The sequence below is a fragment of the Arachis stenosperma genome, chromosome 9 (genome assembly GCF_014773155.1).
Source record: "Arachis stenosperma cultivar V10309 chromosome 9, arast.V10309.gnm1.PFL2, whole genome shotgun sequence".
NCBI classification, from domain to species: Eukaryota; Viridiplantae; Streptophyta; class Magnoliopsida; order Fabales; family Fabaceae; genus Arachis; species Arachis stenosperma.
The window spans coordinates 1435626-1463302 of NC_080385.1; the positions used below are offsets into that span (position 1 = coordinate 1435626).

A 27677-nucleotide genomic window follows, 5' to 3' on the forward strand; every position below is an offset into this window, starting at 1 on the left:
GTTTGTAACCTTTGTAACGAATTGAATATCTAATGAAGACCGATGGATCAACTATAGGACAAAATTTGGTTTTGGAGTTAGAGGTATTTGCTGCATATACAAGGCAACCGAAATTTCTTAAGGCATCATTGTTGGGTGTCTTTTCAAATAGCAGTTCAAAGGGAGACTTAAATTGTAATAATTTGCTTGGGATTTGATTGATTAGGAAAGCTACAGTGATGATGCACTCCCCCCCCCCCAAAAGGAAATAGGAACTTTTGACTAAAAGAATAAGGATCTGGCCATATTCAACACATGCTAGTGCTTTCTCTTTACAACTGCATTTTGTTGGGGTCGATAAGGGCATAAGAATTGATGTAGGACACCTCTCTTCTGTAGAAACTCCTTAAGTGCAAGTTCCTTAGCATTGTCAGACCTGAGACATTTTATCTTATTGCCAAACTGAGTGTCAATCAGTGCAAAGAAATCCTCCAAGCAACCTGTGGCTTCAGATTTATTATTCAGCATATAAATCCAACAAAATCTGGTTGCATCATTAACGATGGTTAGAAAGAAATGTTATCGATTATAAGGGAGAGTATGATAAAATCCCCACACATCACAATGAATAAGGTCAAAAGCGTTAGAAGATATGTTATTATGTGACTCAAAGGGAAGCTTCTTGAATTTAGCTAAATGGCAGATTTCACAAGTATGACAACCTGATTTATTCGACAAATGCAAAATACTATCTATGTGTTGTAGAATGTTAGAAATAGAAGGTACATGACCAAGACATGTATGCCATAAATATGGACTACACAAATTTATTGAGATAGAAACAGTATGAAAAATATGACTAGAAAGAAAAGAATTTGAGAAATTCTGTGAATCATGCAGTGCCGAATTGGTTGAAATTTCTGCTCTTAGGATGTAAAGTCCTTGTTGCAAGTCACCCTTCCCAATCGTCTTCAAACACTTGTTGTCCTGAATAGTGAAGTAATTAAAACCAAGAGTGACACTAATTGTGGAGTTAGCAAGAAAGGCTGAAACTGAAAGTAAATTGACACGAAATTCATGGACATAAAGCACATTTTGGAGAGATATATGCTTATTGAGAGTAAATGAACCTATGAAATTGTTAGAAAAAATGTCACCATTAGGCAAGGAGACAGAAAAATTCTTCGAAGTATGTATTGAGGTGAATAGAGATAAATCACAAGCAATGTGAATGGTGGCACCACTAGAGATAAATTTGACCTTAACATGGATGCGTTGAGAACGATACCTGATGGAGTTGAAACTTCAGTTGATTCATTTGATGAAATATCTTGGATTTTGTGATTATTCAGCAAGGTTAGGAGCTGTTGAACTTATGTTGGAGTCAAATTTGGGCTAATTTGTGCATCTGAAATGGACTGAGATGTGGAGACATGATGAACTGAAGGCTTCATGTTCCTTCCTTTGCCAAAATTTGGAGGGTAACTGTGAGTTTTGTAACATTTGTCGATAGTGTGCCCAAGAATTCCACAGTGCAAGCAAGGGGTCTATCTTTCTTCACCATGCCTCTATCGCGACCTTGAGATTGTGTTGGTTGCTGATTTCTTGCCAGAAAGGCTACTTGATTTTGGGAAGCATAATTGATTGAAGCTCCTATTGCCCTATGCTTTTCTTCTTGTGTTACGAGAGAAAGGAATTTGTTAATTGTGGGAAGAGGTTCCAAGAGTAAGATTTGCTCACAAATATGTGAAAAGGATTCATCCAATCCATGTGGAAACAGTGGATATACTCAGCTTGAAGAAACTCTTGCACGGCGCGCGCATCATCGCAATTGCATTGTACCAGGCGATATGAGTTCAATTCTTCCCAAAGAACCTTGATTTTTGTGAAGTATTGTGACACAGACAAGGTACCTTGTCGAAAATTCATCAAGTCGTGCTTCAATTCGAACACGCGAGGGCCATTTTCATGTTGAAAACGCTCCTTCAAATCGTTCTACAACTCCACTGTAGAATCTGTGTATACGATAGAGATAGCAATTTCTTTTGTAACAAAATTCAAAATCCATGTGCTTATTATGTCATTCACGCACAACCAGTTCTCAAATTTCTCTGGTTTAGTGATTGGATCTGGTTTAGGTACCAATCCAGTGATAAAACCAAGCTTACGTTTGGTACTGAAGACTTTCTGCATCCTGCGGCTCCAAGAATGATAGTTGTCCTCAGCAAGTTGTTGGGTGACCAAGATCAGACCAGGTTGATCAGCGGGAGAGAGGTTATAAGGATCCACAGCCATTGATGAAGCTGAAGAAACCGTATATGAAGATAAAACTGGCTACGCCATGGGTGGCGGAATTAAGAGAAGAAAAAAATGACGCTTCTTTCTAAGTCTCGTTGATCGGAATCGCTGTTTCTACCAAGAACAGAGGTGAAACACGGGCATTCTCATCAAACTCGGTTGTGTGGGTCAAGGAAAGAGGAAGAGAGAAGAGGAAAAGAAGAAGGAGAAGAAGAAAGGGGAAAATAGTGAAAGGTTCAAGAAAAAATTGCTCGTGATATCATGTTAAATAATGTGATTGTGAGAGAGTCCAAAAACTGAATTGGCTTACTCAATTGTGTATATATGTATACAAGGTGATGGTGTAATTAACTCTGCATTTAGTCTAACTAATTAATATAACTAATTTAAGTTCTAACTAACTTGTTAAGTTATAAAAGACTGTACAAGTATATGCTATAGCTAATACTTGTTTAACTCTATATATGAGAGAAAATATCGCGATCAATGATAATAGATCGTGTTTACATTTTTTTTAAGATATAAATAAAGAGATAAAAAGATAAAAACGGAAATTTTTATTTTTAAAATATAATAAAAATACATAAATATTCTCTTTCCAAATTGTATCTGTATTCATCTGTATATATATTTTACATTTTTTTTCGATTCAATAGAACAAAATTAATTTGATGTAAATTTTAAATTTTATTTAAGTGTCAGTCAGAATAATAATACTATTCCACAATTTTTAGTGGCGGTATTTTTTTCTCATTAAATGATTTAACAATGCTTAATATACCGATATTCTTTAAGGCATCGGTAAACAATTTTGAGGCAATTTTCAACAACTGTTATATATAATTGCTGCTAAATAAGTAATTAATTTGCGCTGCTATTTTTTCTATAGGTTTTAAATTGTTACAATTTTTATACAAGTTCTTAAAAATATACAACAATTTTAAATTTTTTCAATTTTTAATATGAAATTAAAAAATAATAGGTTTAATTACTCTGTTGGTCCCTATAGTTTCGCGAAATTTTCAATTAGGTCCCTATACTTTTTTTTCTTTTTAATTGGGTCCCTATACGTTTTTTTTTCAATTTAGTCCCTATTAACGTTAAACGTCAAAAAAAGTTAGTGAATTGTGAAATTACTTTTATACCCTTAGGGACCTAATTGAAAAGAAAAAAAATATAGGGACTAAATTGAAATCAGATAAGAAATAAAAAGGGTTGTGTAAAGTGCAGTATGAACAGAATAGCATATGAAAAACCATTAGAACTCTGCCTCAAGATCTAATGAAAATGGCATCATAAAAACATTGTTTGGAGTGGTCATCAATCATCATTCTTTCCAGGTAAGTGGCAAACATAAAACTGTTGTGGAGATGTATTGTAATTTAGTGCAGTGCACAAAGATAATAAAATCGCCTTCAATTTCTTTCCATGCCATGATATGAACCAATATTTCTGCTTTACATATTTACTTTTCCATAGTATTAGTTATTACATGAACAAAATTGAAGCTCAACAATATATATAAGATAGCACAGTTAAATTATAAATAGCATCCCTGGCCAGAAAAAAGAAAAACCTTTGCCGTTGAAGTTTACTTGTTAGTCTAGAGTTTTATATCTATTCGGTTGTTTGAGCATGTTATGCCTTTTTAATATTGTCCACACAGATCATCACCACTCACTTGCCAACCTAACTGTGAAGGTGAGATCATAGATTGAAATAAAATTCTTATAGCGGCCGCTGCATCAAACATCAGAAAAGAGATAATTTAGCAAACACAAGACATGCATTCATCATCATTGAGTTTACATATCTAAAGATATGGGATAACACTCTAGACAAAGTGAACCATTAAGCAGTAACCTTCAATATTTTACATCTATACATAAGTATACAATCTGGGTGCTTAGTCTTAAATCTAAATTTAGAAAATTATGGATAGTAAAAAAAAAGAAGACAAAAGGCAGCCCTTTTCTCCAGTGATTTAAGGAAAGAAACAATGGAAAGAAAATCTACAGATGATACCACACATTTCATAAACAATCAACTCCCATGGTAACAATCAAAAACTAAAATATACTACTTAATCATTTCATGAACATTCAACTCCCATGATTAAAAATTTGATCTTCAAACTCTTGAGCCAAATTTTGTAATGAACAGAAATTAAAATTGGTGTCTTGTGCTCAGCAAACTAGAGTAAAGGAGTGGTATGGTCTTGTGCAATTATACAGAAGACAGGCTCAAGTAACTTGCAAAAATCATAGTTACTAAGTACTGCAAAGGAACATCCTATTATTTGGATCATACAGGACAAAGCCCTGACAAAGATGAGTATACTAACATGAAAAATTGCTATAGTTCAATAAACTAAATATAATCTCTTAGAAAGTTAATTTTAAGAGTATTCTGTCGTACTCAAATCATAACTCATCTAGAAAAGCAAAGCAATGATATAATTTTATAGCAAATCACAAGAATATAATAATTACAAAGAGTGGTTTCCTCTTTTCATTTATGAAAATTGAACAACAAAATAGAGCACATACATGCTGAGAATAAAAAACAAGAAACATTTTGACTACTATACTGAGATTCAAACTAATTTTAATTAAATTTGTTCATCTAATCTAAGGCAAGCCTAAGACCATCGATTAGAATGAAATATTTTCAAGAGAACAAAGGCAAAGAGAGAGAAGAACCTACTCGTGAGTCTGCCGAAAGAGAAACTCGTTGGAAGAGAAGCCGCTAGAAGAGACGTCGCTGGAGGAGAAGTCACAGGAGGAGACGTCGCCGAATGAGACCGTCACTGGAGAAGACGTCGCAGAAGGAGGTCGCTACTGGAGGAGACGCCGCTGGAGGAGACGTTGCCGGAGGAGACCGTGAAAGGTACCTTCCTGGACTTCTCTGGCATTGAAATGTGCGGGAAGAAGATGAACCCTAAAACCCTATTATTGTGAAACAGAAACAGAAAAAAGAAGAAGAAAAAAGAGGAGGGAGTAGTGGTGTGGTGAGGGAAGAAGCGCAGAGAGAGGTTGCAGAAGGAAGCGAAGGGAGGGAGAGTGTGTCAGAGTGAGACCGTTGAGGAGGTGGAGCTCACGCGCCACTATTGTTCGGGTTTATATATAAATTGCGAACAGAGAGAGCTATATGTGAGTGTTGAAGTGAGAAGGGTTGTTTTAGAATTTTAAAAATATAAGAGTGTTTTGTTATTCTAAAAGAGAGAATATTCATTTTTTAAAGAGAATATTCTGTTATTTTAGACATTTTTGTCACGGTAGGGATTTAATTGAAAAAAAATAACGTATGGGGACCGAATTAAAAGGAAAAAAAGTATAGGGACCTAATTAAAAATTTCGCAAAACTATAGGGACTAACAGAATAATTAAACAAAAATAATAAACTACAATATATATATATATATATATATATATATATAGCTTGTATTATTTTTTTGTTATAATCTCTTTTTTTTACATTATAATTGATTAAACATGAGATACTTATAAAAAACACTGAACAATATTTTCATTATTTAGCATATACACAAGAATATAAGATAGAATTTAAAATTAATTTTTATTATTTATTTAAATGTATAAGTAAACTATCATAAATATTTTTATTTAGTGTCATTGAGATGACACCATTTAAATAAAACCTTATTCTTGGTTTGTTATAACATGGTAACGGATTATTGTTACACTTATAACACTGTAAGGGTAATTAGAGTTATGAATATCAAGCATAGCTTACGATGCATGCAAAAATAATACACATTCCAAGGAAAATAAACAGTTCAAATGCTCGACCATGCTTTTTTGGCGGTTAGAAAATATTACACAAAACACTTTTTTTTTTCTTGGACTGACATATTTTTTTAATTTTGGGTTTGAGACTGAGGTCCCTATAGTCAAGGACCACCCAACGAAGCCCTAGAGACTAGTTAACCACATACAATTTCGCTTGGTGTTAGGCAACAAATAAAACTAATACCCTAATTAATATTAGAGTAAACTACCATTTGTACCCACAAAAGTTGAAAACGCTGACATATCTACCCATAGAAAAAGAAAATTACCATTTGTACCCATGAAAAATGATTTTTACAAGCAAAATTATCCAAACCCTAAAAAATTATCTAAAAACCCCAAAATACCCTTATCATTACCACTGCTACCATCATCCCCCATCTCTCTCTTCGCATCACATGAACACTCTCCGATCTAACCTCCATTTCTCTGCCACAAACCACCTCTGCCATAAATCACCTCATTGCCACTCCTTCATCACCATAACCTTCACCTTTGGAGGAATCAAAATCAATCCAGAGAAGAATTTGAAATAGATGACGATGGGTGATAGTCAAAATTGGATCTTGGTTTCAGCGGAATCTGAAGCTGTTTGAGGGAACAAAACATTGAAAAGAGTGTCATGGAGAAAGCTAATAGAAATAGGGCAAAAAAGAACACAGATCCAAGGTGAGAAGAGAGTGAGGAGAGAGGATCAAATCTGAACAATCAAACACAGAAGCCTCATGTATTTGGATTCACTTTTTCTGGGAGAAAAGAAAAATGGTGAAAGAGATAGAAAGAGAGAGAGAGAGCTCACTGCGAATTTGGTTCGCAAAGGGACCGCGGTGGTGGCAACTGGTGCGGTGGCCCGTCAGGGGCACTGGTTCGGTGATGAGGAGAAGGTAGCCCCAGTAGGTGAGGGTGGTCGGCGGTGAAAAGAGGAGAAGGGGGCACTGCGTCTCTAGGGTTGCTAACGGCGGCGAAGCAGCGGCGGGGGTGGGTGCGAAGGTCCTCTGGTCGGCAAGAGCGAGACAGGGAAGGAGAGAAGGAGGGGTGGTCACTGACACTGACACTGGAGGCTGCAAGAAGGGAAATAGAGGCAATTTGGGGTTAGTGGTGGTGGTGGTGGTGGTAAGGTGATGAGTAGATGAGGATGATGGAGTGTTTAGTGGGAAGCGTACCAGTGCTTGTGGGTTAGGAAGATGGAGGGCTTGGCTTCATGGTGTACTTGCACCATGAAGGTGCTCTTCTTCTCCGAGGAAGCGGCAGCAAGTGTTGCTGTGACTGTGAGGATGAAAGAGAGGAGGGTGTGGCAAGGAGCCATTGGAGCAGCGATGGGGATTGAGTGGAAAGTAATGGTGAGAGTGTGTTAGAAAGGAAAAGAGGGGTGGTGGCTGGGTGAAGAGGGTTAGGGTTAGAAAGGGGATTGGTTGAAGGAGGTGGTGTGGTGGTGAAGATAAGGGTATTTTGGGGTTTTTAGATAATTTTTTAAGGTTTGGATAATTTTGCTTGTAAAAATCATTTTTTATGGGTACAAATGGTAATTTTCTTTTTCTATGGGTAGATATGTCAGCGTTTTCAACTTTCGTGGGTACAAATGGTAGTTTACTCTTAATATTACAATTGACCGTATTATATTGTACACCACTCATATATAAATTAATATAAATCAAAGATAGTACAGGTAAGAATTCATTGGTAACGACAAACTTTTAAATAGAGTTTCGATTTATAATGAATTAGTCCTTGATCTATTAAATTAAAAAAATATTATAAATTAAAAAAAAATAACAAAAATATTTTTTTAATGTTGTTTATTTGATAGCAATTAAAAAATATATTTTAAAAACATAGATTAATAATAAAATATAAATTATAAATAATATTAAAAATTTAAGAAAAAATAATTATATTAATAATTTTAACTAATATTAATTCAAATGACTCTGGATTTTTTAAATTAATATAAAATATATTTTTTTAAATTTTAATTTCATAATAAATTTTATTCAAAAAATTCAAAAATAGATAAGAATTATTAGATTAAAAATAGAACAATCAGTAATAAAAATTAGTATATTAAAATATAAAATTTTAAAAATCAGAGAAAGAAAAAAATATTAAAAAATTATAAAAATTGAAAATAAAAACTCAATTTATAAAAAATTATTAAATTCACAAAATAAAAATATCAAAATGATAATAAAATAAATGTAGAAAGATATTATTATAAATTTTATTTAAAAAATTAAAAAATAAAATAATCTTTTAATAAATTTTTTGTTAAAAATTTAAACTTTAAATAAATTAAAAAATTAATATCAAAGTTAAATTAACAATTTTAAAAATATAACAATACCTTTAATCTATGTTATGTGTCAAAAATTTAGTTAATTCATGATAATTTATTTGATAAACGAGATTTATTCTGATGGTTTTACTAACATTTCTCTAAATTAAATAACCGTAAAAGTAAATGCAACACTTAGAGAATTTCAAAGCTTAGAATTTGGCTGCTTAGCTTGTTGGTGCTGCTTTCATTGTTCATTCCAATAGTGGCTTTTACCGTCGTGGTTGCTTCTCATTTTTTTCAATAATACTTATAACTAACAATAATAGAACAAGTTTCTCTTCTGAGATTAATTAGGCGACATTACAACTTAATTAATTATCTCAGAATAAATAAATATAATTAATAGCTAGTGATCATGGTATTCATTCTTGCCTGTTGAATATCATCTTTAATACTCTGAAAGAATGAACAACTTTATATATGTTGATTGTTGGTGTATTATTTACATTCAAATGTGATTGATTTTGGGATTCATACCTGGGTTTGCCCAATGATTTCGTTTGTCATTGTTGTGCACAATTAATTAATCTCTCTAGTTACTGGAATATATGTATCTATATGGGGTCACATTTTTAATCTATTATGATTTTAGAACTGAAATTTATACATACTCCATGATCGATTACATTGTGTCTATTTCTGTCCACAATTTAGAAATGGTTTCCAATGGTGGTAGCTAATAAAGGGTTAGGGTTAATTTGAGATTTAGAATATTTCAAACTAAATTATGTAGTTAATATATTTTAAAATTCATCGTAAAATTAATCGTACTTTTAAAAGTGTAAATTAATAAGAGACAATATGAATAATTATATTTTTTTTTAAATTTACCAAAAATTAAAGTCTACATTTTTTATCAAACATGAAATTTTAATATATACAATATCATAAAATTACTAAAAATTTAAACTAATAAAAAAAATAAAAATAAAAATAGTTATAACTCTAACAAATCTCATGGTAAATAGTAATATTTAGTTTAACTTTATTTTTGAGGCATAATAATAGTTTAATTATTATATTTTTTTGTACTACTCTTAAAGCTTAATGATTTTACGTTATTATTATTATTATTATTATTATTATTATTATTATTATTATTATTATTATTATACGGGTAAGAAATGATGACCGAATTAGAATAGTGACCATATGACATAAAGATGTTATTGAAAAAAAAAATTGACCACATATAAATGATAAAAGAATTAATAGTATAATTAAAGTGATAATTTATTTAAATGTATCAAATAAAACCAAACATTGAAGAAAAAATTGAAATTTTCTTAAAGCAAATCCAAACCAAAAATATATTTTACCTTATAAAAAAGGATAAAAAAAAAAGAAAAAGAAGCAGTTGCGTGTAGTTCTTGTCTTCATGAGTCATGATGAGTTATGGATAGTTGGATACATCTTCTGTGCGCCTCATGAAATCCAACGTCTCCCAATGATTATTAAATTATGATAATTCAATGCTATGAACACGTGGCAAAATTCTACACGCTCATTGCTTCATCCAAATCCATCTGTCTGCACTACAATTGATGCCCTGTAGCCACAGAGTGGCACGTGCTGGACACGTGTCATGAAGCAGGACACGTGGTCATCATACACACCCCAATCAGATTCTATAAATAGAGCATGCAGCTCAATCCACCTTCACCAACAAAAACTGTTTCCATTCACATAATCACAAATAGTGACACTTCAATACTTCATATTATATCTTTAAAAGAAAATATGGCATCTCATGATCAAAGGTTCAGAGCTGGTGAGGCCAAGGGCCAAACTCAGGTAAGTCTAAAGTATCATATTTCATGTCTTTTTCATGCAATGTTGCAATTTCAAATGTTCATTATATATCCATCACCAGATATTGATTATAAAAAAGCCACATTATTATATTCACATAAATAATTCATAAGTTATGAATTTTTCTGTTACATGTTGATTTTCTGCTCAATGAGGGTTCAATGCAAGTCTATAAATTGAGAGGCACGTTTAGTTTTAATAGTTATAAAAGGAAATAAAAAAGTGTCTATTTTCGTACATAATAACTTCTATAAAAAATACATAAAAAGAGTCGGAAGGAATTGATATTAACTAAGTCACCATCTTAGTTATTTGGGTTTCATTACTTTTGTAAAATAAAATATAATTTTACTATCAAATATGTTTAAGTTCTATTAATTTTTTAGAAAAGACAATATAATTACTATCAAATACGTTAATATTGTGTAATTTTATGTATATATTCATTCTTTATGTGAGTATTGTCTCTTGAAAAAATATGCTACATTGAATACATTTTTTTGTCTATTGAAAAAATATGCTACATTGAATACATTTTTTTTTCCCTCATTTTTTTTTAAGTCTGAAGATTATAAACTCAATAGCATTTGTTGATGATTTAGGAAAAGACCAACCAGATGCTGAGTAACATTGGGGACAAGGCCCAAGCTGCAAAGGACAAGACAGCCCAAGAGGCCCATTCTGCATGGGATAAGACAGCCCAAACAGCCCAAGCAGCAAAGGACAAGACCCAGCAGGCAGCCCAAACTGCAAGGGACAGGACTAGTGAAACGGCCCAAAACACAAGGGAGAAGGCCCAAAACACTGCTGGGGCAACAAGAGATAAAGCCTCAGAAATGGGCCAGGCCACTAGGGAATCGGCCCAGTCCGGTAAGGACAATGCTGGTGGGTTCCTTCAGCAAACTGGGGAAAAGGTCAAAGGCATGGCACAAGGTGCTGCTGATGCTGTGAAACATACATTTGGAATGGCGCCACATGAAGATGAACATGAGCACCCAAGAAGGGATGTCTAGTTTAATAAAATCAAAATTGTTTGTGTTTTTCTTAATTTGGTGTTTTCAATAAGGTGTGTGATTTCCCTCTTGTATTAGTAGTAATGAGGGAAGGAATGTACTATTATCTAGTCTTAGTAGCAGAATTCTTCTACTTTGTATATGCAAGTATGAAGAAAAATGTCATGTTATAATATCGTAATATTATCTTTAATCCATCAGTGTTGAGATTTTCGTTTTATTGGGTGCATTGCACATTATCATTAGTCCAAGTCTTATTGATGATCAAGGTTATGCTTCTAGCAAACTGAACAGCGTACCAAAGGAATGAATTTTTGACTTTCACTAAGCTCAAATTTTTATGATTACATTAAAAGATGAATTTTTTTTGAGGTCTATTAGAAACATAGATGAGTCTAGATTGTTGACCTATTAGGTTAGGGGATATTCTGAAAACTAAAAGATAAATTTTTATTGAAGAAGGATATTGTAAAAATTAAAAGATAAATTTTTTTAAAGCCTATTAAAAACATGTAGTTAGAAGTGTAGACCGTAACGGATTAGTCCTTGATAAATTGAAGAATACCATATAGAAAAAAAAAAAAAAATACAATACTTAGAAGCAAGTAGACCAATGAATATGCATACTCGTACCAATTTCTTTTTGAAGCCTTCTCAAAGGTGGTTGGTTAACTAATAATATACATTTTTTTGATAGCATACTCTAAGCCGAATCAAACAATTTTTATGCACCATAAACTCTGACGCTCGCATTCAATCAAACAAACACTAACATGTTAAAGTTGCTTAATTCTCAGCTGCTGCTTTTTTTTTTTTCCCCCCTTAGTAATCTACAAAGATTGAACTCTTTGCTCCTCGTGAGGTGCCTCATGAAAAGCGTGTTCAACAAAAATTTGACACTAAAGGAAAGCCAAAAAATATGGTATAAAATTGGTATTCATTCATTAAAATTTGTGAAAAGATCAAAATTCCAAATACTTGATTAACCGAAGCAATAAACTAGAGTCTGGACATCTTCAAAATTGTGATGATATGTTCCAAAAAGCAAATAAAAACCTGCAAACCGTCTAAGGAAGGACGACGATCCTCATGATCCTTTTCAATTAAGCCTCATCCTAATGGAAGGGTAGGGTCGTAATTCTACTTGCGCGTTTAGTGTTCTATACTTCTATTTCGCTCTAAATCTCTCAACCTCGATCTTATCCTATTTAATCTATAAAAGATAAATTTATTTTTATTCAAATTAAATTATTAATTTAGTAATAATAAATATATTTACAAATGATAAACATTTATATTCAAATTTTCACTCAATCATCGTATCTATATGTATTATATATTTTTATAAATATTCAGTTATTCACATGACCCTATTCCCTCTCCAGTCTCCAGGACACTACAATTCATGCCCTGTAGCCAAAGAGCGGCACGTGCTGGACACATGTCATCAAACAGGACACGTGCTCATCATATGTTCATACAACCCCCAAAGAGATTCTATAAATGGAGCTTGCAGCATAAACCACCTTCACCAAAAAAAAAGTGTTTGCAATCACATATCACAAACAGAGAAACTTTAATACTTATTATTATATTATATCTTCTTCCGAACTACAACCCTTTTTCAAGAACAAGAAAGTATGGCATCTCATGACCAAAGCTTCAAAGCTGGTGAGGCCAAAGGCCAAACTCAGGTAAGTCAAAAGTATCATATTTCATTTTTTTTCGATGCAATATCAAATGTTCATTATATTTCCAGTTCAGGACAATTGGTTTTCCTTTTTTGGTCGTGACTACTAATTGTTGATGGTTCAGGAGAAGAGCAACCAGATGATGAGTAACATTGGGGACAAGGCCCAAGCTGCAAAGGACAAGACGGCCCAAACAACCCAAGCAGCAAAGGACAAGACCCAGCAGGCAGCCCAAGCTGCAAAAGAGAATGTTAAAAGTACGCAGAGCTAGTTCGGGTTGTAGTAGCATGGTAGGGTCGGGTCGGGTCTCAAATGGTCTGGGCCGAGTCTGCCCAGATCATGAAAATGAACCTAAGCATTATCCAACACACCCAAGAAGGGACCTCTAGTTTAATAAAATCAAGATGTCATTTGATTTTGTGTTTTTTCTTGATTTGGTGTTTTCAATAAGCTCTGTGATCTCCCTCTTGTAGTGGTGGTGAGGGGGAGGAATGTAATATTATCTAGTACCATAATTATTTAGTGACATTTGGAAATAACAGTCAAAAGTCAAATTAATCTTTAAGTAAGATCGTAAGATTGACATTTTTGTTTTTAATTAAATTAGTCCTAAAAAATTTAACATTAATCTTGTTTGTCTTTTTGTTTTTGGATTAACAGTTTTCGTCTTCTCACTCTGTTTTGGGTGATTTTGCATTGGTTTTGGGTGAAAAGGAAAAAAGTGGTAGTGAAAAGGAGAAAGTAGCAGATTAATGGGAGATTACTTCGGTGACAGGGTATTTGTACAAAATGGCAGTCTTTTTTTATCACTAGAGTTGTCCGTTAACATTCTAGGTATATTTCCGTTGACGAAAATTGTTAACCCAAAAATGAAATGACAAACGAGATTAATGTTAAATCTTTCAAAAATTAATTTAATTAAAAAAATTATTCGAAAAACAATTTGACTATTGACCCGTGACATTTGTGTATCCATTTATTTTTTTGGGTGCACATTGTCAATAGTCTTAAGCCTTATTGATTGATCAAGGTCATGCTTCTGGCAGAATGAACCACATACCAAAGGAATGAGATTTGACCTTGGCTATGCTCAACTTTTATGATTACATGAAAAGATGTAATTTTCCTGAGGCCTATTACAAACTACAAAGATCGAACTCCTTATTCCTCGTGAGTTGCCTCATGAAACGCGTGTTCAACAAAAACTCAAAGGAAAACCAAAAATATGGTAAACATAAACTCAAAATTGATATTCATTGAATGAGTGAAAAGATCAAACATTTCAAATACTTAATTAACTGAGCCAATAAACAAGTCTCTTGAAATCTTCAAAATTGTGATGGTATGTTCCAAGATACAACAATGAAATACATCAATTTATGCTATATCTAAAATTATTATATGCACATCATGATCATGATCACTCTCCCATCATCGTATCATCAATATCTTCAAAGTCACTATCACCATCAAGTGCTTCTTCATCTGATTGGTCTCCTTCATGTTTGTTATCTTGGTCAGTTTCCATTGCATCCCTTTCATCTGATTCTTCTTCTTCTTCACTATCATCATTGTCTTCAAAGATAACAGGCACTGCTGCTTCATCTTCTTCTTCCTCGACATTGATAACCTGTTCAAAGCAAAAACCATGGATAAGGTCAATGCTGATCACCTGCTAATTACATGTCGAAAACAGAAAGCAGCTTACTCCCGAGTAAAGAATGTCCAAGCAACTCGAAAGCTGAATAGTCGATTTGAAAGTGGAGACTCTTGATTCAATCAGCTGCACAATCAAAAGTAAAATATAATAATCACACAATGTTTTATTGACGAATTTATCGCTTAACCGAAGGGTAATTTTAGAAGCAGCTAACAAAAGGCGTTAAATTGCAGGTTTTAAGAAGGTTTGGGTGTAAAATGCAAATGAAACAAAGTTCAAGAGGGTTGATTTATATTTTTCACATTAAATCAAAATTCTTTCCTCAAGCACGGCAGGAAGACATGAAATACAAAAGAATGATTACTTAGAAGTCAAGGAAGCCGAAGTTCTTCACTAATATAATCATCAAATTGATTGTACATAAGTACAAAACAAACCTGATATAAGGAATTCAAAGCTCGTAATGAAGATTCTTGGGACATTATCCCACTGGCATGCTGCACAAGTAGACACTTTAGCCATGGAAGAGCACATACCAAAATTGTACCCCTAAAGAAAGAGAGAGAAACTTCATTATATAGTTAATCAGGAATTTGTGCAAAAAATATATCAGCTCCAAACTTATTTGAAGCTAAGTTGGATGCTCAAAAGGAGCATTGCCATGCTTATCATAGACAATATTAACCATTTACTTTTAGGATGTGTTACCTAGCTTCAATAATGGAAATGAGAGAATGTAGAAGCTTTAGGACATTGGATGGGTTCAACTGTGCAATTGACTTTCTAATAACCTGCAAAAGGAGTTCAATCATCCATAAGAGATATATTATAGCATGAGCACAATTCAATGTTAAGATTAAAACTTAAAATAGTAAGGAATAGAAGAAAATTTGAACCTTGTCATCTTGCGTATACAAGCAATCCAGCAGAAGGGTGCGATCGTCGGCATTTAATGCTTGCTTAAGCAAAACATGAACAGAGTCTGCACTAGGAGGTTTTACAGGATCATAAGATTCTTGAACTTTATCTTCTTTGGATTTGTTCTCATCCACTAAGGTGAGAGTAGCAAGTTTCTCTCCCATTGTTGGCTCATTCAAGTCATCATCAACTAAGACTCCATCCGCTGCTTCGTTTTGATCTGTATTCGATTCGATTCGATTCAATATGTTATGCGAAATATTTGCTTCAACAATTAAGCAAACCTTACAAAGGAATGGAGTAACCTTACCGCAATCGACCTTTCCTGTAGAAGAGGGAAGATCTGGATCCGATTTTGCTCGTCTTTTCTTTCTCTTCTTGCTTTCTACTTGTAAAGGACAAACAAATTAACACATAACAAATTGGAGCATTTTGCTTCGAAGTTGAAGTTCATAAGTGTGTTTAAGAAACTGTAGCTCTAACAGAAAGAAGTGAAAACAGAGAGATTATTACGAACCTTGTGTGTTAGAGCCATTAATCACGGTGGCACTCATCTGTTGAAATCTGGACGCAATAATCGAATAACAATTTCTCCGGAATGGATTATTGCGAGACTAAGAACGAACCTGCGAACTGCGAAATGGTGACGGAGACGGTGCGACGCCGAGAGGAAGGGTTAGAGGGGAGATTGAATTGTCGCCTTAGTGAGTAGCTTCTGCTCTCGTCACTTCTCGCTTCTGTCTCTCTTCTCTGGGGGATTGGGAATTAGGGTTTTTGGTTTTGGGAATCCGGGTTTTGTTATTTGTTTTGAGTTGGGGTGGGTTGGGCTGTGCTTTATTTTTATTTTTTTAAGGTTTTACACAAGACCAAAAAAAAAAGGTTTCACTTCATTTTATATTTTCAACTATAAATAAAAAAAATAATCATGCTAGATTAGATGTATACTAAAATTAACACCAAAATCAACTATTAAAATAATAAAATGAAATTGATAGTTAAGTGCGGTTAAATAATTTGATTAATTTGACTAAATTTTATCTAACGGCTCTTAGTTATCAACTTCACATGAAATTTACTGCACCTGAGCTTTCACAAAATATAAAATATATATTAAAAATAAGTTTAACTACATATTTATTTATACACAAATACATGATAACTGATTTTAATATACAAATAGTATTTTTAATTAAAAAATAATATAAAAACCTATACAAGTTCTTTTTCGCAAGTTTATGTACTAGTCATTCTACAAACATTTCACGATGAGTAAAAATCTTTAAGAGTAAAATTATAAAAAATAAATTTATTTAGAATGAAAGTAATGTAATTAAGTGTAATTTACTTAAATGTGATTAAAAAATATTTGAATAACTATGTATGTACAGTAAGAAATTGATATTATTGAAATATAAAATTAAAATTTATTTCTATGTATTGTTTTTGTACTTAATGTTTTCGTTCTATTTAAGTCCCTAACGTTTTAAAATTGTCTCAATTTTATCCCGCCACAAATTCTGTTAACGGATTCTTAACGGCAGAATAATATTGAGCCAATTTTAAAACGTTAGGGCTTAAATAAAACGATTTAAATATTAGAAAAAACTTTAGAACTTATCCCAAATATTGAAAACAAAACCGATACTTTACTCTTATTTTTTGTGAATAAATGAGTTAGTTTGACGAATTCAATTCATTTTGACTATCATAATGTTTGGTTTGAAATTAAGTAAAATTTTTTCTTAGTGTATAAAATGACAAACTGAGTTTATTTATGATTTATGACTTCAAAGTTTTACTATGTGACATCTTTGTTATATATTGGATATAATTATTTGTAAATATAATTTGGTATTTACTTTAGATATTTCTTAAATTTAAAGGTGAAGAAGTGGATAAATGAAAAATAAGTAAGATTTACAGTTAATTTAAACGATTTTTTAGAGGTATATATATGGGAAAGTTTTTGGCTGCCAACGTTCAAACATAAGAAGAAAAAAGTTCAAAATTATTAAAATACAATAACATAAAAAATCAATTAAAAAATATATAAAATTTAAACTCAACAAAAATTCATTTTTAGTGGATTTTATATATTATGCATGGTAAATCATGCAAATTGAAGTATACTTAAACATCCATTTTTATAACCATAATTGTGCATAAAGATTTAAAAAAGAAAAGGGAAAAAAAAAAGAAGAGGATTATATATATTACATATACATACTTGTTTGCAAATTAAAGCTAGTTTCCCTTGTAATGTTAAATAGTACAATCCATAATAGAGTGCAACTATCACCAACCGTTAATTAATAATTAGTATTGTTAATAACATAGGCGAAAATCAGACAAGTGGCTAGTTCCCTCATTGTTTCAACGCAACAACCAACATCAGTATTTAATTTCTTGCAATTTTATTTAATTTATCCCTCAAGGCCAAGGTTTGAGTTAAGCCAATTGGCGACATCATCCATCTCTGTAGGAATTGTATAATGACCAATCCTGCATTGATTGCATGCACGATCATTAATTAATTAATAAGTAATGATATCATACAGGCAAAGTCTATAATAAGATAAAAATTTAAGTATAAATATCTTTATGTGAAATTGAGAATAAAAAATTATTAGATGATAATTTAGTAAAAAATATTAAATTATTTAATAATTTTTAACTATTAATTTTATATGAATACAACTGTGTGTAAATTTTTATTCTATAATAATTATCATCATTATGTTAATTATAGTCATTATACAACTTTAATAATATTTAAAAAAATAATTAAAATTAATATAATTTTTTTTATATTTATGTAATAATTTTTAATTTTATTAACATTTTTAAATAGAATAATTACCAGAATTAATCTTTAAAATTTTTAATACGAAACACTTTAGTCTTCTCAAATTACAAAATACACAATAATTTTTAACATTTTTTATATTAGACGATACAACTCCTCTTCAATTTAATTAATCTAAATAACTGTTTTAGAATTTTAAAATTTTTTTAGGGACTAATTTAAAAATTTTTTAACTCTTTGGATTAAATTAGAAAGAGACTGTATTATCTAATAAAGATAAACATTGAAAACTGTTTTATGTATTTTAAAATCTAAAAGACTAAAAATATTTAATTTTTAAATTTGAGAGACTAATTCAAATAATTATTCTTTTAAATATTGTTAAAGTTATATATATATATATGTTTGTGTGTAAATGCTACAATGACTAAAGTAATTAAGAAACTTTGAGAATACTTTTCAAGCAACATATAACTAACCTTAATTTATAACTACTAAAACCATTATAATATTAAGCATGTTATTAGTATAGAGAAAAAATATGCATAGATACATACCCATCATAAGATTTAAAAGTGATGGATCGAAAACCAGCAGAATATAAGGAGTGAGCAGATTGGTGTCCGTATTTATAGAGAACAACATCGTCAGCAATTCCATGTGCAAGGAAAATAGGTAATGAAGCAGCTCGAGTCTTAGCATGTATGGTGTTAACGTTGTTGTTGTTGTTGTTCCTTAAAAGGGTCCTACAAGTGGGTCCCCCAGGAAGCCATGAACTAAGAGCAAGAACAGAAGTGAGGTTGGAGAGAGGGTAAGGCATTCCATTTGAGAAGCTTCCCATTGCATAGCATGTTGCTGAATATGCTGCTACTGCTCCTCCCATGCTGAACCCTCCTATTCCAACTTTCACTGCCGTACAATATACAACATGATGGAAAATAACCTTACAAAATTATTACTTATTAAAAAAATTTAAGTGGATAGACAGAGTATATCTTTTTTTTTTGTCAACGGTATCTTTTAATCCGACAGGTTAAGAATTAATTTGTCGTGGATTTGAATTTGGTTACTATATGCACAAAGCAAAATTCGAACCCCTAACAGTTATTTAAACGGACGAGTGAGTTAACCATATTTAGTTAGACAAAGTATATCTAATATGTCTTAGTTTTTACGAGAGCTTTTCTATATATTTGACTAACAAATTCGATCTCTTTTTTGAGTTTACTTAAAATTTTGCATAAATATTTTTTTATAATGTCAATTTTTTTTTTGTCTATAAGAATTAATCATCGCATTCTATATTTTTTTTATTATAGGAGTTTAGATACTATATTATAAAATTTCACTATTTATCCTAGTAAAATTTAAATTGATAAAAAAATATAAATAGTTATATTTTTAACAAATTAATTATATATGCATAAGTCTAGTGTATTATGTTAAGATTTTTTAATTTAGAAAATTGGTTTAATTAACAACATATCAGCATCGAACTCACTCTAATAAATTTTTTAGTTGTAAAATTTTGATATTATATTATACAATTATTTATTTTAAAATTTTAAACTATTAAATAAATAGAAACTTTTAATAGTAGAGACAATAAATAACTAACTTAAAACAGTTTTAAAATGATCTTATTTTATATTTTTTAATCATCGCTTGAATAGTTTGATAATATTAAATATAATAAGTACGTAATTATAAATGTTAAATTAAATAAAATAATTTTAAATTATTATTTTTCTCAAATTATATCTAATTATTATATATGTATTAAAAAGAAGAAGAAGTAGCATACCATGAGTTGGCTCAGTAGACAACAAGTTGGCAATGTGAGAAGCTGAGGCATCTAAACCCTCCCAATCATCATTTCCACCATTTTCTGAGGTAGAGGAGGAGGAGGAGGATACTTCTCTCATGTCAAACCCTGCATCCCAATCATTCATTAATAATAATAATAATAATATTTTAATTACAACAAATTATTTTCTATATGTACATGAATATGTTGAGAGATATAATTAATAATGACAACGAATTATAGCTTAGATAATATAATTTTTTTTATCTTTATTTAAAAAGTTATGTGCAAATCTCACTCCTAATTTTAGAAAAAAAAAAAACGAGAGATATAATAACATACATGAAGTGCAAGAAAAACCGCCAAGTGTCTTTACTGGACGGATTGGAGCAGTTGGACAAATCCATTTTATCTGCAAAACCAAGCACCATATTTTATTTAATAATTTATATACTTAACAAAGATTTATCAAAATGAGAAATTCTTCTTACATTTGGAAGACGGAGGGATTCCAGGAGCTGAGATGAGCTGCCACAAAAAAAAAAAAAATTATGTTGTGTATGTTCTAATTAAGAATAATAACATAGAATAATGTTCAAGTTGTTATTCATATGTAAATATCAAGCTGTTCATTTATTTTGGTAAAGAAATTAAAAAATAAATAAATTATGTAGTAGTAACATGGTCCCCCCCCGCTCTCCAAATGCAAGAATCTTGTATATACTCTTTCAAATCAATCTTCCATCAACCACTAAAGTCAGCTATTTAATATAAAATATATATCAGAATATAAATATACATTAAAAATAAAATAAACTACATATGTATTTATACACAAATATATTAGTAACTGATTTTATTAGTAGTTAATTTAGTGGACAAATAATATTTTTAATTAAAAACAAGAACCCTCAAAATTTTACCATCAAGTACATGAAAACACAATAATTTGCATATACCAAAGAAGCAAAAACAAATAAGAGTAGTATTTTGGTGATGAAAATAACTTTATAAATTATATAATTAAGAGAATACTAAATTTCTCAGAATATTAATTAATATTATTTAAACATCAAAAAGTTAATGTTAGTTTATAGAACAATTTTATCAAGATTAATAATAGAAAAAGAAAGATATTATAATTAATACTGAAATTTAAAAATAATAGAATAATATCTCTATATATCAACACAAAATACTACATTTTAATGTTGAAAAATGTATTTTCCCTATATTATTCATACCTCAACCCATTGTCACCAAGACCATGGAGCCAAACTATAGTAGCTTGGTGTTTCCCTTTTGGCCTCACTACATGTGTCTTTCCAAACTCAAAAGTTCTTCTGCTAGTAGGTGTTTTACTACCTGCCAAAAAAAAAAAATTATTAAACTACAAAGAAAAATTACTAGAAACAATTTGTTTTGCCTTTAAAAGCAATAAAAATCATTCCTAATATATTTATTGATAATTAAATATTAATATTTGTTTTTTGTTGCTAAAAAATTGTAGTCACAATCATAAAATTTTTCCATAAAAATTTTTTTTAATGCTCACAAAACCGTATAACCAATTGCTATAATAATAATAATAGTAAAAAAAGTAAATTAACTAAAAAAAATAGTATATTATTGTTACTCAAAGTTTGTCGCTAAAACTAATTTTTATTTTAGTAATACCTTGTAGATTTCAAATAAATCTTGAGCAATAGTAACAATATTTCTAAATGGTCCAACAGCCAAGCTTTAAGGAGTAAATTGCATGAACTATATAATACTATAGTTCAAACCTAAGAGAAAGCAATGGTCAATTAAAAGGTTCTTTTAGTTGCTAATATTATATAGGAAAATTTTTAAGTGTACCGTTATACCAGTGTTTCAGTAATTTTTATCCGTTGATCTTAATTATAAAAAGTATATATAATATATATAATTAAGATCAATGGTTAAAAATCACTTATACATCAGTATGACGGTACACTTAAAAATCTTCCTATTATATATAAAGACAGATATGCACCACAAAAAGAAAGAAAAAGAAGAATTATAATGTACTATCTTTTTTTTTTATTAAGTCGGCTCATTTTCTTTTATGAATATTGTGATATATGAGGAAGAGAAAGGGTTATGGCAAAAGTGAAAATATTAATAATGAGTTTATCTAAACATATATACAACTAGGAAATCCAAAATTCAACCAAGAATAATAAATAATTAAGGGTTGCAAATTAAAGAACTAACCAGAGCCCAAAGGAGGAGAGTGTTGTGCATAGCTCATCTTTGAAGTGTTTTATTATTTGAAACTATTGAAGTGAGTGTATAGGGTTTAGGAAGAGTTTCTTGTGTTGCAATGAATGAAAAATTCATAAGGGGGTGGTGCCTAATTTATACAGGATGGAAAAAGTGGAGTATGGAATCAAATTTTGAAGTGAGTGATTTGAGTGAGTGAGGTTGCACCTATGTTATGTTACGTGTTGTGTGCACATTACACGACACGGTTATTAAGTGATGTGCCTAGAAGAGTCTATAAATGATTTTTTATATTATTATATTTCTATTATTAAATTTGATGTATTTCCATTTTAATTTCCTAATTCTTAGTATTTATGTAAATATTTAAATTTGTAGTATTCAAATATCACATTGAATCGATGAAAAGATGGGTAATGCATTGTGTGTAGAGAGACTATAAAAAGCAAGAGAGCTTTTATGGGCAGAAAGAATCAGAGGCACATACACAGAGAGAATCTATGCTTTGTGGGCAATGGCCATAAAAACAATAATAATAATAATAATAATAATAATAATAATAATAATAATATAGAACTATACTGTGAGCAATATTTTAAAAATTTAATTATTCTATTGGTTCTATAATTTTGTAAAATTTTTAATTAGGTTTCTATACTTTTTTTTTTAATTGGGTCTCTATACTAATTTTTTTTCAATTAAGTCCCTCTTTGTAGTAATTGGCTTAATTGTATAGGGACCCAACTAAAAAAAATTGGTACAAAAATTCAAATAAAAAGAAAAAAAAGTATAAGGACTCAATTGAAAAAAATATTGGTGTAGAGACCCAATTAAAAAGAAAAAAGTATAGGAACCTAACTGAAAATTTTGCGAAACTATAAGGACCAACAGAGTAATTAAACCTATTTTAAATTAGTTCTATTAATTTTTATTTTGAAAATTTTTAATAGAAAATTTGATGAGTTAGTTTAAAATATTAGATAAATTAGTTCATAAGAAAATAAAAATATAAATTAATATATTTTAAAAAGCAACAAATTAATTCGTAATTATTAAAAAAATAAAATAGTTAATAAATTACATTGTATGAATTTTTAAAAAGATAATTTATTCATATACTTTACTAAGAATAATATTTTTAATATTCTAAAATATCATAAATCAATTTATTAAATTTTTTGTTAAAAGTTAATTTATTCAAAACAAAAATATAGTATTATATAAATACCCAATTTTAAATATTGCACTAAGACTATATCTACTCACCAAAACCAAACCTACTACTCAAGAATATTATTGCTGATAACAAGAAGGAAAAAATAACCATCTATCATGGATGTTTGTATGGTATCAAATCATGATTATTTTTGTCCTAATTGTTCCTTTCTTTTTCCCCTTATCATCAGTTCCTGCTTGATTGATGGATACCAATTATACTAATTTCTAACCTTTTATTTTCAATTCCTTGATATTAGAAAAAAAATGAAAGAAGAAGTGTACTAATTAACTACTAAAATCAATGGAAGTAATATGCTATCGTACTTTTTTATTGTTTGTTGTCGTAGCTAGTTGATTTCGATTTGACATTAGAATTAACCCTATAAACTATTCTTACCGATTATGATACACTCTTTTAATAAATTAAATACTATATGTTTTATGTTGATCATTTTTTTTCATATAATGTTCTAGAGTTTTAACTGTCGCTAAATATGATAAAAAAAATTATCACAAACTAGTAAGTTAATAAATATAGAGATGGTAGCACTACCCGAATTCGCAGGTATTCATTCTGCCTCTATCTGTTCGGGGCGGGCAATCACCCATCCCGCATCGGAGCGAGCTTTTAACGGGGACGAATTATTGGGAAGGACGGGACAGGGTCGGATTTAGGTAATACCCGTTCCGGTATATATATATATATATATATATATATATATATATATATATATATATATATATATATATATGTATAATATACGTAAAATAATTAGTAAATGATTAATAATATTGTATCATATTTAAATTTTTACTTTAATTTATGTTATGTATGCGATGATAATTATATAAATTTTGAAATTTAATTTTATTTGTTGGATTTTAATAATTATAGGAGCGGGACGGATACCCGCGGAAGCGAGTTAGGGTTCAATGTTTTACTACCCGCGGGTAGAAGTAGAGCGGGTTCTACGCGGATTTTTGTACAACAGGGCAGGGTCGGATAGAGCAAAAACCTGCTCCTACCCGTCCCGTTGCCACCCCTAAATAAATATAATAAAAAAAATCATCCCAATAAATGTATAAATTAGCGACGATTCAATGCTTCAAAAATTATGACAAACTACACTTTTTATCTACCGTTGTCCGAAATTGTTGCCAAGTCCACTAGTGACGCTCAAATTTAAGGATGTTCATGGATCGAATGCGATCTGCATCTCTGCAATGTTTTTCCAAATTTGATTTACGTTCATTTTTACTCAAATCGATTGATATATTTTTTAATTGTCACCGACTAAATTATTGCTAGGGTCTTAAATTTTAGAAGTTTTGAAAACGCCACGAAAAATTTTTAATCTTTGCTTATATAGCCAGTAGATAATTTTTAGTATATTAATTAGAATAACAAATTTTACATTAGACATTTTAGTTTTAACAAATTTTTATTATTCTAAAAATATTCAAAAAAGATTTCTGTAAAATATATTGATCTTTCCCTTATTTTTAATAAAGTTTTTAATAACGTACGTGTCACATAAATAGATTTCTAAAAAAATTTATTATAATATAGTTGGATTCTAAAAGCTATTATAATCAAATAAATTAGTTTTTGTTTAAAATGATAGAAAGACCAATCCAATCCATTTAATAAAAATAATTCTCGAAAACTTTTAGATTGGTAAAAATTTGTTAAAAATCAAAGTGACTCATTTAAAATTTTTTAAAATATAATTTGAGTTTTTTTTCTCTATTAATTATTATAAGTTTATATATCCGCACGTCCAAAGTTTCCGATATATTGTTGAAAAAAAATTATGAAAAAAAAATGTAACTTAACGTGGTTTTGCTAAACATGTTACAATGAATTAATTTAATAATTTACACTGAGCGCCAAAAGAAAAAATCTAGTTGTTTTTGTTATTAGGATAGAAGCTATAATTAATAAAAAAAGGATACGATTTATCAAACACTATAGTCTGATTTAATTTAATTTCCACTCAACAAAATATTACCATTATCACTATATGTTGGTGCTATAAGCAACAAAGTAAAGAGAAAAAGCCACACACACATTTTATTAATGATGAAAATTCAGGTGCAGTCGACTTCACGTGAAGTTAATAACTGAAAATCTTTATATGATTTAACTGATTTGACTAAATTTTCATCTAACGGCTTCCATCTATTAATTTTACGTGAATTTTCACCTTTATTAATAATACTTATAACAAAGTATTGTAGACGCTAGAGATAGTTTAATTTGACTTTGACTTTATTGATTCTTTGCAATTTGCATTACCAGATGCTGGCTACTAATTAAGCAAACCTAGCTAGTACAAAAATCTAGTTCTTAATCACTAATAAATTGATGAATCTCTTACTATTGTCCGGTGGAAATTAATTAATGGGTTAAGTTGCCTCCAACTTGGATGTGCATTCACTACAACATTTCTTAGCTATTGCAACATATATTACAAATAATATTTGAAAAGTGTTGTCTAAATCAATTAAACACAACACTTAATATTTATTACATAAAAATAAAGCTATTGCAACTCTTTTTTAACAACACATCATAACTGTTTCTTTTGATAAATTAAAAGTACAAATAAGAAGTGTTGCTTTTGTAAATTAAATAAGCAACATTTATGATATTTATATATTACACTTTATAAGTGTTATTCTTAAATTTTTAATAAACTTCTTATTATAAATGTTGCCAAAAATAAATTAAAATTTTCTCCTTAAAATTTTGACCTACCTTCTAAATATTTTAACAAAAAATATTTTTTTCTTCTTTTAACTTAATACAAAATACATCTTTATAATTTATATATTATTTACTGATGTACTGATTTAAATCCTTATAGTTCAAAACAAAATTGGAAGTCCCATTTTCAATTAGAAACCCTAACTCCAACAATTAGAAACGAAGAAAGAAGAAAGAAGAAAGGGGGGAATCCGAGGGAGAAGGGAGATCGGAGAAGGGAGGAGGGACCGTGCTGCGTCCTGCCGCCGCCATCACCGGAGAGAGAGAGAGAGATCTGGGGAAAGCAGAGGAGAGCGGAGAAGAAGATCGCACCGGCGTGCTGTGCCTCACCGCCGCCGTCGCGTCGTTGTCGGACCGTGGAGAGAGAGAGAGCGCGTTCGCGGAGGGAGCCATGGGAGAGAGTGACGAGCGCAAGCCAGGACTGGGAGGAGAAGGCACCGTCGTGCATCCTCGTTGCCGTCGCTGGAGATCTGGTCGTCGCCGCTGATCATCCTTGAGCCGCGTCGGAAAACCATAGCCACGGACGGAGAAGAAAGAGCGCGCGCGGAGGAGGTGAAGCCGTCGTTGTCACCGTCGCGTGTGGAGTCGCCGCGGCGCCTGGTCTCTGTTGCTGTTGAGCTTCAACCGCCACCGTTCCTGCCGCCGTCAAGCCTCGGTTAGCACCGCCGAAGCTCCTGCCACCACTGTCGTTGAGGAAGCTCACCGGAGTTGCTGTAGGCTGCCGCCGCTCTATCTGGTTCTGTTTTGAGTTGCGCAGCCGTGTTCGTGGCCGCCGGGGACAGTGTTGTGGCTGCCAGGAGTACCAAGGACATTTGGTTAGTGATCTGCAGCGAACCACTTTAAAAATTTGTGCTGATTATTCTGAGGTCAATTGTTATGCTATTGAGACTTACCCCCGCTTAAGGAAAACTTGGTTTCGCCTTCCCATTCTTGAAACTCATTTCAGTTTACTCCATAGAACCTTTTCATCTGCTGCTTCGTGAGTTTCTTACTGTAACAATATTATCTCTTAATATCAACTGGTAACATACACATTGATTTTCGAGTTGAAATCACAGGTTGTTTTATCCTGCATTGAAGGCAGTCCAGCTGCTTGTGCTGGTATTCATCAAGGGGATGAGTTGGTTGAGATAAATGGTATCAAACAAATATCTGATTTGCATTCTTTTCTTTTTGATGAAGCTATTCATTTAAAGATGCCAGAATTAGCAAGCTTATTGCTTAGATGTTCCCTTATATAGAATCCTGGGGTTGTTTCTTTATGCTGCTAAACATTTCTTTCTGATACGACATTTCATCAAATTTGGGCTT

At 31.0% G+C, this 27677-nt stretch overlaps 4 protein-coding genes across 4 annotated transcripts; 2 read left to right on the forward strand and 2 right to left on the reverse strand.

The window, feature by feature from the left end:
* Positions 1-10098: 10098 nt before the first annotated feature.
* LOC130951350 (late embryogenesis abundant protein 2-like) lies at positions 10099-11463 on the forward strand. Its single transcript, XM_057880003.1, has 2 exons — positions 10099-10218; positions 10839-11463. The coding sequence occupies exons 1-2, from the start codon at positions 10165-10167 to the stop codon at positions 11247-11249; spliced, it is 465 nt and encodes a 154-aa protein (XP_057735986.1). The 5' UTR covers positions 10099-10164; the 3' UTR covers positions 11250-11463.
* Positions 11464-12889: 1426 nt separating this feature from the next.
* LOC130948294 (late embryogenesis abundant protein 2-like) lies at positions 12890-13693 on the forward strand. Its single transcript, XM_057877010.1, has 3 exons — positions 12890-12943; positions 13065-13190; positions 13601-13693. The coding sequence occupies exons 1-3, from the start codon at positions 12890-12892 to the stop codon at positions 13691-13693; spliced, it is 273 nt and encodes a 90-aa protein (XP_057732993.1).
* Positions 13694-14193: 500 nt separating this feature from the next.
* On the reverse strand, positions 14194-16300 carry LOC130950645 (uncharacterized). Its single transcript, XM_057879200.1, has 7 exons — positions 16036-16300; positions 15829-15903; positions 15497-15738; positions 15309-15391; positions 15038-15149; positions 14649-14723; positions 14194-14570 (listed from the first exon to the last, which is right to left on the reverse strand). Exons 1-7 carry the CDS (start codon positions 16070-16072, stop codon positions 14361-14363), a joined length of 834 nt encoding a protein of 277 aa, XP_057735183.1. The 5' UTR covers positions 16073-16300; the 3' UTR covers positions 14194-14360.
* A 1505-nt stretch (positions 16301-17805) lies between these two features.
* LOC130951644 (acyl-protein thioesterase 1-like) lies at positions 17806-22464 on the reverse strand. Its single transcript, XM_057880341.1, has 7 exons — positions 22370-22464; positions 21376-21496; positions 20623-20659; positions 20474-20543; positions 20129-20257; positions 18882-19233; positions 17806-18020 (listed from the first exon to the last, which is right to left on the reverse strand). Exons 1-7 carry the CDS (start codon positions 22404-22406, stop codon positions 17942-17944), a joined length of 825 nt encoding a protein of 274 aa, XP_057736324.1. The 5' UTR covers positions 22407-22464; the 3' UTR covers positions 17806-17941.
* Positions 22465-27677: the final 5213 nt, after the last annotated feature.

What these genes read in the sequence shown, in the direction of transcription:
- LOC130948294 (XM_057877010.1), top strand. Translation starts at nt 12,890, where the DNA reads ATGGCATCTCATGACCAAAGCTTCAAAGCTGGTGAGGCCAAAGGCCAA. An exon ending in AGGCCAAAGGCCAAACTCAG is followed by an intron (nt 12,944 to 13,064) that starts GTAAGTCAAAAG and finishes TTGATGGTTCAG; the next exon opens with GAGAAGAGCAACCAGATGAT. An exon ending in CCCAAGCTGCAAAAGAGAAT is followed by an intron (nt 13,191 to 13,600) that starts GTTAAAAGTACG and finishes TTGGATTAACAG; the next exon opens with TTTTCGTCTTCTCACTCTGT.
- LOC130951350 (XM_057880003.1), top strand. Translation starts at nt 10,165, where the DNA reads ATGGCATCTCATGATCAAAGGTTCAGAGCTGGTGAGGCCAAGGGCCAA. An exon ending in AGGCCAAGGGCCAAACTCAG is followed by an intron (nt 10,219 to 10,838) that starts GTAAGTCTAAAG and finishes TTGATGATTTAG; the next exon opens with GAAAAGACCAACCAGATGCT.
- LOC130951644 (XM_057880341.1), bottom strand. Translation starts at nt 22,406, where the DNA reads ATGAGCTATGCACAACACTCTCCTCCTTTGGGCTCTG. An exon ending in CTCTCCTCCTTTGGGCTCTG is followed by an intron (nt 21,497 to 22,369) that starts GTTAGTTCTTTA and finishes TTTTTTTGGCAG; the next exon opens with GTAGTAAAACACCTACTAGC. An exon ending in ACTTTTAAATCTTATGATGG is followed by an intron (nt 18,021 to 18,881) that starts GTATGTATCTAT and finishes CAATCAATGCAG; the next exon opens with GATTGGTCATTATACAATTC.
- LOC130950645 (XM_057879200.1), bottom strand. Translation starts at nt 16,072, where the DNA reads ATGAGTGCCACCGTGATTAATGGCTCTAACACACAAG. An exon ending in TACAGGAAAGGTCGATTGCG is followed by an intron (nt 15,739 to 15,828) that starts GTAAGGTTACTC and finishes AATCGAATACAG; the next exon opens with ATCAAAACGAAGCAGCGGAT. An exon ending in ATTTCCATTATTGAAGCTAG is followed by an intron (nt 15,150 to 15,308) that starts GTAACACATCCT and finishes CTCTTTCTTTAG; the next exon opens with GGGTACAATTTTGGTATGTG.